A 12,466-nucleotide genomic window follows, 5' to 3' on the forward strand; every position below is an offset into this window, starting at 1 on the left:
GGTAATTTCACTTTACCATACCACCAGCAATGGTATTACACTTTTAACAACTAAAAGTAGTCTGCAATCTCATAAAACATACTGGTATGAGATTGTTAGGAGCAAAAGGAAGCTCACAAAAATCATCAATTGGCAGCTGGTGGAACTATACACTTGCCAAACTAGGAGGAAACACCCACAAATAGGCTACTTCAGGAGCCCTCACATCCACTAGGAATTAGAAAAACTCCCTTCAGTAAGAAGATACAGGGTAGAGCAACAAGAAACATCTCAGAAACAAGTAGACGCAGGCGGAGCAGTCTTCATTTCAGATATAGGCTATAGGCTATTCAGTTTATATATTTTTTTCCATTGAAAATGCGGTTATCTATAGTCAGATTGCAAGAGAAATACAGTAAGAATTTCAAGCATTTACAAGCACTTTATCCAAAATCCAAGCACTTTTCAAACCTTTAAATTCAACATTATATATATATATATATATATATATATATATATATATATATATATATATATATATATATATATATATATATATATATATATATATATATACTGTTGTTATCAACCGGGAACACAGAAATGTTCCCCTCCCTGCCTAGACAAATATCTGCCTTATTGTTATGATCATGTAAAAAAAAATAAATCAAGGCAACAAAGTCTGGATTGGTTGCCCACCTGCTGGTCACTTGGTCAAGGCTAATGTTTCTCTCCTCCAGCTCTCTGAACCCTGGGACTTCAACTATGAAGACATGTCCTCCTTCTGTCCCCAACAGCAGCAGCTCTCCTGAGGAGTGAGCCAGCACTGCCGTCACTCTGGTCACACTCGGAGGGGCACTGAGGAGGAGGAGAAGAAAAAGATTTAGTTGGAATTACTTGGACAGGAGAGGTAACAATTAAGTTCATTACCTATGCATCTGCTCATTCTTTTCTTGATAATAGTTTGCTCTATGAAATGTCAGAAAATGGTTAAAAGGCCAGGTTTGACAGTTATGCTTGAAAATGACTGAAACAAAATCACTGCTGATTAATGATTGATTCATTAAATAACTGGATAATTGACTAATCATTTCAGCTCTAGTTTACACCATGTTTATACAGGATTTATGAAACTGGGTAAGTGTGCAGTGCCTTGATGCCTTTTTGATCAGTCAAGTCAATTTTATTTATAGAGCCCAGAATCACAAATCACAGATTTGCCTAAAAGGGCTTTTCAGGCTCAAATAAATTCAAGAACTTAAGAGTATGGATGGGAGGGTTAATACAAGCAACAACCAGTGTTTGCTGCTGTAGCCATGTCGTTGCAGTCTGGAGGCCTGTGTTTGATCAGTCACATCCACCTTAATAACTGCTGAGCAACTGAAAAGTACTACCTCAGGATCAGTCACTTTATTGGCAGAAACTACATTCCAGAAATCATCACTGGAACAACATCCTTTGGTTGAAATGTAGATCAAAATTCCACAAAAAAGCTTTGTTAAAAAACTACCTGCACTGGTAAAGGGGAACCTTTACGTTTAAGTGTGTGTGTGTGTGTGTGTGTGTGTTTTACCCAGGTGGTCCAGTCAGTGTGAAGCGTCCTATCTCCAGAAGTTCAGAAAGTCCCTTGTGAGCTTTTAAAGTCCACATGTGTAGACTGTTGTCATCCAGCAGAGTCACCAGTTCAACCTGAACATGTGCCACAATCCAAAAAGCGGTTAAAAAGACATTCACAAGAGGCTAGCAGGGAATACAGTCCCATTCTGTGATGAACAAAGCGGGTAAGGATGCTGCAGGGGGTGTGTTGTGCTGTATGTGTTCTTTGACTGTACCTGGTGGGGGAGGAAGTGCACCTGTGTAACAGCAGCATTCTCGTCATGTAGACCCATGAACTCCACACCTGGAGCTCCATATCTGACTACTGGTCAAGGACAGACTGGATGTGTGATGGACAGTGCTAAGCTAACCTGCTCCGGAGCTGCTTATGTTCAAGACAACAGATCAATGTGTTTAAAAGAACAATAACTGGTATCAAAAGCTGGCAATCAGCTGGTTCAGTTAACTCGCTTTTCCTAACTCTAAACCATGGGTCTCAAACTCGCAGCCCGCAGGGCCAATTGTGGCCCCCACCTTGATATGAAAGTTTAATGTGAGTTTTATATGAATGGCACTTTACTGTGTTGTGTGTAGTCTTTTTTTAAATAATGTGCCTTTTTTGGTGATTTTGTGTCTTTTTTTTAGTAATTTGTGCCTTTTTTTTGGTCATTTTGTGTCTTTTTATTATAATTTTGTGTCTTTTTTTGTAATTATGTGTCTTTTTTAAATAATTTTGTGTCTTCTTTAGTAATTTTGTGTATTTTTTTGGTCATGTGTCTTTTTATAATAATTTTGTGTCTTTTCTGGTAATTCTGTGTCTTTTTTTGGTCATTTTGTGTCTTATGTTGTAATTTTGTGTCTTTTAAGTAATTTAGTTTTTTCTGTAATTTTGTGTCTTTTTAAAAAAATAATTTAGTTTCTTTTTTGGTAATTCTGTGTATTTTTTGGTCATTTTGTGTCTTTTAAGTAATTTAGTGTTTTTTCAGTCATTTTGTGTCTTTTTTTGTAATTTTGTGTCTTTTTGGTCATTCTGATACAGTTTGAGACCCCTGTTCTAAATCCACGAGCAGGTTTTAATTAGAGAGGGCATCACAGAAGGGCACAGGAAATATATATTTATTTCACTGTGTCTTTAAAAAAGCACCACACAAGGATACATGGGGAGCTGCATTTTTTAAGTAGTCATGCATAAACAAGTATTATTTGTGTTTACGGATGGATCTTCTGTGATACTATGTAGACCAGAAATACAAGACTCTAGTTTCACTGACCAGTTGCTCTTTTTAAGACCAATATTGAAATGAAGAGATTAGAAATTAAGATTTAAATTCAAATATTTTCCCTCATACAGCTATTGTGCAGTGATCTTTTTGTTAAAAGCATAGTTTTAAGCCAAAGATTGTGAGGATCTGTAAAAAAGTATTATTGTTCTTTATTAGATCCCGACAGATAGATCGGTTGACTGATATTATCTTTCTGATCTGATATTATTAGTCAACCGAGGCATACTGATATCGGTGTATAGACTGTCTGATATGTACCGTAAATAAAAACTTTTTTACACAATATATAATGCAGGAATTATTGCTTGCCGTGACTCTTTTTTTTTTTTTTTTAAATAGTCAGCAATTGACTGACACTTAACAGTAATGATGTTTATTTAGCCATTTGCTTTATTCCTATTTATACTCAATTTTCTCATTTCTCATTTATAGAATTGGCTGACAATGCAATACATTGTTTGTATACTGTATAATAATGCAAAACAATGTTAAAATGTGTTTGTGAAGGTACTCAGAGAGCTACTTTCTCATAGTGGTGAAAAAAAATCAGTGCACAATCTACATAAAAAAGGTCAATTTTCATTCCAGCTGAAATAAATGACGGCCACCATATCGGTTATCAATGAATTTCCTCTAAATCAGTATCGGCATCGGTCTCAAAAAGCCCACATCAGTTTGGCTTTATTAGAAATTCAGATTTAAATTCAGATATTTTCCTCATACAGCTGTCACTCTGCGACTTGTTTGTTTAAAGCATTGTTTAAAGCCTAAGTTGACCCCTGGTTTTACAAAAACAATTCAATCGCTGACATAATCATCACGCCAAGAGATTGTAAGTATCTGTAAAAAGCCAAACACGGGCAGAAGAACTGACTGATGACTTTGCCTGATTGTACAGTATGCAGGTTGTTTACACATTTAGATCTGATCCTCTGTAGGCAAGGCAAGCATAGGCAACTTCTTCTTGATGCCAGAAAAAAACAAACAAAAAAAACAAACACCCTAAATTTAAGCCCAAGCTAGTTGGCTTACCTGTGAATGTAATTCTGTTAGGAACCAGGCCAAAACATAAGAAGTGAGTCTGTCTAAACCCTAAAGTAGGGTTGTCAAAAGTATCGATACTCCAAAAAGCATCGATACTAAAACATTGTATCCGGATACGATACTCATTTTCAAAAGTATCGATACCTAGCCAAGGAATGAACACTTAAGTTATTATTTTTTCATCAAGCTTGCCTAATATTGTGTACAGCATACAACCTCAAAATATTGTTCTTATTGTTATCGTTTATTGTATTTATTTATTTTTTGCACTACCTCAGACCTGAAGCTTGTTATCATAGTTGCAGTTTCTTTTTGCACAACTGATTTTTATTATAAATATTTAACCTGTGGTTCTGTTAATTTTTACATGTTGCATTTTTCTTGTTAATAAAAATATGTCTGCTAAATTTTGGGGTCTTTGTTTTTATCCTGGTGGTATCAAAAAATGGTATCGAGTATCGAATATTTATCGATATATTTATATGCATCGGTATCGAGTTGAAAATTTTAGTATCGTGACAACCCTACCCTAAAGACAAATTTTGGGCAGTGTAAATAAAATTGCATTAAACATGAAGAACGGACTTTAATGTCTCGTGCAGTTTCATTATCAATGAGCACACCATTGAATCAGCTGAGCCTGAATCTGACCTCAGTGTAGAATACGTCATCCTTGTGGAGGAATCACACTATCAAACAAACTGTGTGCCATAGAAGAACAGAAGCTGCTCTGTTTTTGACTCCGAAGCATCCTGCACTTTGAAAATCTTTAAACAAATATTATGAGTCAGTCATCTGTGCCCTTTTATAGTTTTTAAGCAGGAACAATGTGCTGCATTAAGTGAATGAACTATTCTTATGCGAGAAGGCACAGCGGTTATCAAAACAAGCGTGTGTCTCTGTGTCAATGGGCACAGTGTACGGACTGGCTCCGCTGCACTGTCAATGAGCATAATTGTGCGAAAGGCTACAGTGAGACGGCCTCCACTGTCTGAGAATTCCAGGCACAGTTGAGCAACAGCGTGGGAAAATTAAGCACCTGAACCAGATCTCCATGTGAACCGCAGACGAGGATTTAGCAGCATCATAGCCGCTCATTAGCACTGCCTGCCTCAAGTTCAAACATGACGCCCAGATTCCTCCCTGACAACTATCTATTCTACGCAGAGGTGGAGGGAAGGATACAGTTTGATGGCTCCGGAGCGGGTGCCGATGGCCAGGAGCTGCAGGGAGGGACTGTAGCCCAGAGCGCTGGGCTGGTGGGGGAATCCATGCTCCACTGTCTGGAGGAAAGAGAGTGGACAGGCAGAGGGTCGGGTGAGAGTGGGCTGTGGCAGCAGAGACAATGTCAGGACAGGACAGAGACAGGACACTGCAGAGAAACGCTGCAGATAACAGCATGTGGATAAGAAATAGGAAGGATTACAGATAACATAGAAATATGAATCCTGCTGCCAGACCCACCCTCTTTCACTTCCTCTGTCTTTACTGTGAAATATATGAGGTTATTCATGGTGCGTTTAGAAAGAAAGACTTCTTCAGTTAACCCTTTGATACACAACATGGGTCTAAAATGACCCGACAGAGTTTTTATGTTCTATATCTTTGCAATAATTCATCATTCAGTATTCCAGGTTTTCCTCAATTCGTTTGTTTTTGATCATCATACATCCTAATTTTTAGGTTTTCCTTTATTAATTTTTGAATGAAATCCCTTTTTCTGTCACTACTCTTCTAATACACAACATGGGTGAAAAATGAGCCATATCCATTTTTTAGCTAAGTAGCTGGTTAAGCTAACTTCTTGGCTAAGTAGTGATCTGTTGTTATCAAAAACAAGATATTTAAAGAATACTTGGAATATTCAATCATAAAATAAGTTGATATCAAAAGATAGAGCACAGAAACACACAGCATTAAATAACATGGGAAATTAATGCTGGTCATTTTTGACCCATGTTGTGCATCAAAGGGTTAATTGTCCAATAAGCAATCAGGCTAAAAATAGTTCATAAAAACCCATCCGTCTGTGTTTTTTTTTTTTTTTTTTTTTTTTTACAATCTTTCTGCATGTTCGTATTCTTCACGGACCAGATGTAAAAAAAATATACACACCTATACACACCCTGAATAACCTGTTGGAACATCAATACATCTGTATGATGCACCAGCCTTCATACCATTGTACTATATCGTCACACGTTATGTTAAAATAATAGCCCAAGTCGTTTTTTGTCAAAATTGTTTTTTTTATGCCTAAATCATCTCCTCATGACGCCGGCCACCTATGGTAAAATCACCTACATCCTCAGTTGATCAGATCATGTGATTTTACCCCTTTAAGATAATGGCCTATGTCAAGTGTGTGACTTAAGCAGATTTATTATGCCTAAGTCAAAATAAAATGTGACTTAGGCAATTTTTTGAACATGCCTTTGTGACTTGAGCAAGATATGGTAACACTTTATTTTGAAGGTGTCTACACTAGGACACAAGAGTGACATGAGCGTGTCATAAACATGACATGGGATGTGTCATGAACATTAATGACACTTTGAAGTAACATTAATGCTCATGATACTTGTCATGTCATGTTTCTGACAGGCTTGTGTGACTCTTATGTAGACACCTTCAAAATAAAGTGTTACCATATCTTGCTTAAGTCACAAAGGCATGTTCAAAAAATTGCCTAAGTCATTTATTTCTCTTAAGTTACATAATTTACACACAGTGTTATTACTATGCCAATAGCCATCCTTGGTTACATCCTTTTTGAGTGAAATCATCAATAAATGTCATATGTTACATTTTTGGTGAAGTTTTTTGTGTTTCCTGCAAAACTTGAAAAAATGAGTTAGCTGTTATTTTAACAGGGTTACGATATATAATATCTGAATTGGTATAAAAAGACGTGCATTCAATGAACCAACTTTTATTCATATGTGATGATGTTAGTCCCCATAGTAGCCAGTTCATTGTAGTGAATGCATTTTTTCAACTTGACCTATAGTGTATAAAATGAGCTGCTGTGACCTCTAGGTTAATCACAGCCTCATGAAACGTTACAATCCCAAACAAGAGACCTAGAGCATCCAGAGGATGTATCGCTTTCTAATGTATATTGACAATAAGTGGGTTTGTCAGCAGTCTCAAGAAAAGAAGTGTTCGTCATTCAATTGCAAAAAATCTCCAAAATGTCTTAAGTTTTTGATACAGAATCACAGCATGGACTCTCTATGGTGTTCCTCAAGGTCTTGGTGTCTTAATATGGTATTCAACATTAGCACCAACTCTGTGCTAATTGTATCAACCCAAAAATTGCTGTAACAGCTTATGGCGCATAATTGAGCATGGAAATTCACTTCATATACTGATATCAGAATGTTCTAAAATCTTTATCATTTGAATATTAATATTATTTAGGACTAGAACAAACTGACACACAGTGGTGAGCTGCAGCTCAAATTCAGGCTTTGAGGATCCAGCTTTCAGATGATGTCACCACTTCTATGTGGCATTTATTGTTGACCTGCTATCTCCCCCTAAAAATCCACTGCTCCCATAACAACAATCTGGTTTGTTAATCTAACAAGTCAAAGTAGGTATAAACACAGAATGACAAAACAAAAGCTTAACAAGCTATCGTTTACATCAGGTAGCATTTGGCAAAATCCTGTGTACACACTGATAAAAACTGTTCACCTTTCTGCAGTGGAAACACACCCAGCACAAAGAAACCATCTGGAAAAAGTACGCCAACGTCAACATTTAGTGATAAATATTATTTTCTACAGAAGGATGAGGTCCAGATTCACTTTTTGGAGGAGTGTGCTGCTGTTGTGAGGCGTCCTGAACTGTGTGTTGTGTCATGATTCACTCGCCTTGTTAAACTGGAAGAGTTCCTGTTTGAGCCGATCTCTCTGTGACTCCTGGCCGTGTCGCCTGAACCTCTTCATCCTGTCTCAGCACCAGCGTGGAGCCTGTGGGCCCACTGACGCACGCTGCAGGGAGGAAAGAGAGGAAAGACAAAGAGTTTTAAATTAGGAATCCTCGTGTTCAGTGTCTACATTTAGGTCAGGGATGGGCAACTTAAATGCTGGAGGGGGCCACAATTTTTCATCGACACTTCCACAGGGTCACATATAGGACCGTGCACTTAACCCTCTGGAGTCCACGAAAGTGCCGAATTTGAAATTTTTGGAATTTTGCAGTGGGCATTCAGCATTTCAGTGCATTTCTAATGCAATCTTTTGTGTTTAATGTTTGTGTTTTTTTGTCATTTTTTTTTCTTTTTTGTGTGTGTTTTCTGTGTGTTTTTCTTGCATTTTTTTGTGTGTTTTCTGTGTGTTTTTTTGAAATTTTATTGGGGTTTTTATGAGTTTTTTGTGTGTTTTTTGTATTTTTTGTGTGTTTCTGTGTTCAAAATGTTGATCCTGCTAGTCAAAATGAAAAAATAATAAATCAGGTCATATAGGTGAGGTTGTACTGAAAACAATGATACCAACGTGGCAGGGTGAACACTTTTTAAGTAGTTTATACAGGCAGAATGAAAAGGAGCCAAAAACCAACAGAATAGCCTCAGACTCCAAAGGCTTAACCAGATATTATGAAACTGCAATTTTAAATTTGTTTACAGTGCAGTAACTTAACATATTTCATGCTCAAATGCTTGTAGAACAGTATAAATAGGAATACAAAAGGCGTGAAGCAAATCTGCAAAACAGCAGACCAACATTCATTGCAAGAAGTCATTTTGTGCATTTTTACACTTCACTTTTAAGATTTCATGCTCAAATGTATGTAGTTGTACTAAGGGCCACTTCAAGTGAGTGTGCGGGCCGTATGTGGCCCCCGGGCCTCCAGTTGCCCATCCCTGATTTGGGGTCGATGCAGGCCCTCTGTGTCGTCATGTTTCTGCATTGCAATAGACATAAATGTTTGCAAGAGGGTCGACTGCGATTTCATATGTGTGTCTTTGTTAAGAGATGATCTATTACTTACTCACTGCAAAATGAAATTCTATTGGAACCTGATCCAAATCTTAGTGATTATTTCACAGACAAACACCCACAGAGTAAACACACTAAAAGATCCAATCAGTGATTCAAAACTGTGATTGGATCAGAACCATGTGTTTTGCAATCTGTCAAATATAATAAAGAGTACATTTCCAAAGACCAATCTGGCTTCAAAATGACAGTACACTACCTCAGAGTGTCACCAAGATAAATTTAAAGCCCTGTGGAATTTCAAAATTAAAGTCTAACCTGTTATATTATTTATAAGCCTTATGACCCAGGCCTAAAGCTAGAATCTATAAAGCCTCAGGTAGCTGAAAAACTCAAGATGAGAGAAAGGAATTCTAGAGGCGGAGTCTGGCACGTCATCTCGTCATCAGTGAACACATGCACGCACACGCAGACACACACACACACACACAGACACAAGGCTGAGGTCCTGCTCCCCTCTACCACAACAAAAGATAAAGGAAAGGGGTCATTAGGGGCACAACTAAAAAAAACACACACACACACACACACACACACACACACACACATCCTTGTACTTCTATCTTTGTGAGGACCGTCGCTGACATAATGCATTTTCTAGCCCTAACTAAATGCCTAACACCAACACTTACTCTAACCTAAATTTAACCGTAACCTTCAAAAAAGTCTTAACCCTCAAACAGGCCTTTGAGGAGGTGAGGAATGTGTGAAATGTCATCACTTCTCAAAAATGTCCTGACTTTGTTTGCTAAAAAAGTGTCCTGGTCCTCACTGTGTAGGAAGTACAAAAACACACACAAACACACAGAGTCAGCCCAACTAAGTTGCACACAGTGGCTGATGAAAACACCTGTGACACACAAAGGCGGTTTTCATAAAGTCCACTTCAGAGAAGAAAGGAAAGGGATGGAAAGGAAAGGGGGGAGCAGGAAGACAAAGAAAGGAAAAAATATCATCCTTGCATTCTTTCTTCAAGTAACACACAGGAAGTCAACAAATGCACTGACAAGACCGAGCGCTGCAACAGGCAACATTTATCTGCGGGAAACTGGTGGCTAATTGTACAGAGAGCCTGACTCACTAAACTCCATCACGTGGAGGAAAAGGTTCAACCACAGAGCAGCCGAAAGGCCTCTAAGCCTCCTCATCTCTGCTGTGTGTCTGCTCTCTGAGGCCGGGCCCTCAGCTCGCTGGCTCCTTCACTCACTGACACTCAACTATGTAGAAGAAAGCAGCTCAGAGCAGAATAATTCAGACAGAGAACAGGAAAACTCATAAGTACAGTCAGACATATGATCCACAGTGTCACAAGCCTGTGACAAAGGCCCGCGCCATGACTCACAGTTTTCCATCCGAAGCAGCTTGCCTCGGTCCAAATGGAGACATAGTTCTGTTATTACCCTCATATCAGCAGTGTTGCCTTGACTCACTGCTGGGCTGTGTCACAATATCCAACTCCAGCTTCCTTACAGAAAGAGTCAACACTATTGTGGTACAGAAGGCTGGCTGAGCTCAGTTACTATTAAGAGGGCAGACTGAATAGGTGTCCTCTCCCTATAAAAATCTGTTTCATCATTCTGGACTGTACCGGTACTGAGTAGGGGTGCACTGACTGTAATTTTCTGGCCGATCACCAGTTTTTAAAAAGCCTGACCTGCCAATTCCGATTTTGGCCGATACCGATTTTTTTATAACTCACAGCTGAATCTGCAATGTTTGAATCATATTTTATTGAAAAACAATAACACAGCATTATTTTTCTTGAACAAATAAAGGAAATCACAATGTCTGAGGTAGTTAATAAAATATTGAACTTAAAATGAATAGCAACAATTTACAAAATGTCCTGCGTTTTTGGTTTCGTTATAGTACAACAAGAACAAATGCGCAAATGCGACTGTTGTCACCCAGAGCACACTCAGTCATGCAGAAGTACGCATACATGCAGACGCACTTTCAGACCTTTGTGGAGGTAGATAAAAGATCAGTTTGACGTAAAAGATATCGGCCGATCCCGCAAAATTAAGGAAATCTGTGCCGAACGGCTGGCCAATCAATCGGTGCACCCCTAGTACTGACCGTTTTAACATACCACTGTTTTGATATTTTCACCTTTTACAATGCATTATGTGAATGCACACATGAAAATGGTAGTGGTCGACTTTGATGGAAGCCAACACTAACCAACAGGTCCAACTAGCCACCTAGCACAGTCTACCTGGTATTGATCATGACGTAATGACATAAGCTGTTCGCGGTATGAGACCAGCAAAGAGATGGTGCCGCTCTGGAACCAGTGTTCCTGGCTGTCGAGATGCGAAAACTGGTTCGCGATAGAGAACTGGCTCCGAACTGAGCTCATTCACCCATTCACACACACATTCATACTGGCAGAGGCTACCCTAAATGGTGCCACCTGCCACCATTAGGAATTCGTTCTCACACCGATGAATGCAGCATCGGGAGCAATTTGGGGTTCAGTATCTTGCTCAAGGATACTTCGACATGTAGGCTGCCATGGTCAGGGCTCGAACCACCAACCCTCCGATTGGTGGGCAATTTGCTCTACCAACTGAGCCACAGCCGCCCAGTTCAAAAAGGTTTATATGTACACCTGAACATTCACCTTGGCAGTGTTTTTCTGGCAAAAAAATCAATCAATTCAATCGACCATCGCCCCAAGCCTGGGTAGTCATGTGTAGTCATCTTTTTGGGTTTGACCATATGCATGTCTTTCCTGGATTCAAGTTAGATGTTGAATACTTGTTACCACAGTGCAATGTGTTTAGAAAACTCCAGCATAATGTCTTTCTTACTGCAAGATCAATGAACAGTCCCAAACCCAATAGTATTGAATTAATTACAGAGTTTAGACAACGAAAGAAGTAAATTCACACATTTGAATCCAAATCCAATCAGTGATCATTGGAAGCAGTATCAGCCAACACCAATCACTAAGTCTATTTTAAGTCTTCTATTTATTATGTTGTATTATTCATTTATTGGCAATGTTATGGTTGTAGTTAACTCAATACATTTAAATTTGTTAAATACATCTACAAATGGGAGTTGCAAGTTGGCTATGTAAATAGATGATTAATGAGTGGGACTAAACGTGAAGATGCTTTTATTTGTTTTTTTGATTATGACTTGACTTGTGGGGAGGCTAAAAAAATCCGCTTGACAAACAAAGTCGTAATGCAGAGCCTAAACAAACAGAATCACGTGGCTAATTACTGTGCTGAATGATGTCATTAGACCCTCCCAGGTGTGTGGTCGGATATTAATCTAACATAACAGCAGCAGCAGATAAATCCTTTGGAACACACCTTGCAATGTTTTGTCTCTTTCAGGCACCTGGTAGATTAGTGAAGCCATTTTTGTGGCACATGGAGAAATTGTTACAATGTCAAAAATTAATTTAGCCATTATCCAAAGGAAGTGACATCTGAAAGTTCTTACACCACAAGCAAGGAAACAAGGAGAAGTCCAACAAGAAAAACTAACTAAATGTCTTTCCTGATCAGTCTTCCGACAGACCACCAATCAAACTAT

At 38.6% G+C, this 12,466-nt stretch overlaps 1 protein-coding gene across 1 annotated transcript in view; it reads right to left on the reverse strand.

Annotated features, from left to right (window-relative positions):
• llgl2 (LLGL scribble cell polarity complex component 2) overlaps positions 1–12,466 on the reverse strand; it is a 44,893-nt gene that overhangs the window by 20,619 nt on the left and 11,808 nt on the right. Inside the window, exons 2-6 of the mRNA XM_059324427.1 lie at positions 7,784–7,903; positions 5,088–5,185; positions 1,812–1,893; positions 1,553–1,668; positions 679–837 (exon numbers count right to left, since the gene is read on the reverse strand). Of these exons, the coding sequence (XP_059180410.1) occupies positions 679–837; positions 1,553–1,668; positions 1,812–1,893; positions 5,088–5,185; positions 7,784–7,858 (530 nt within the window). The 5' untranslated portion in view covers positions 7,859–7,903. The remainder of the gene's footprint in view (positions 1–678; positions 838–1,552; positions 1,669–1,811; positions 1,894–5,087; positions 5,186–7,783; positions 7,904–12,466) is intronic.

Source organism: Centropristis striata, chromosome 21 (genome assembly GCF_030273125.1).
Source record: "Centropristis striata isolate RG_2023a ecotype Rhode Island chromosome 21, C.striata_1.0, whole genome shotgun sequence".
Classification (NCBI taxonomy): Eukaryota; Metazoa; Chordata; class Actinopteri; order Perciformes; family Serranidae; genus Centropristis; species Centropristis striata.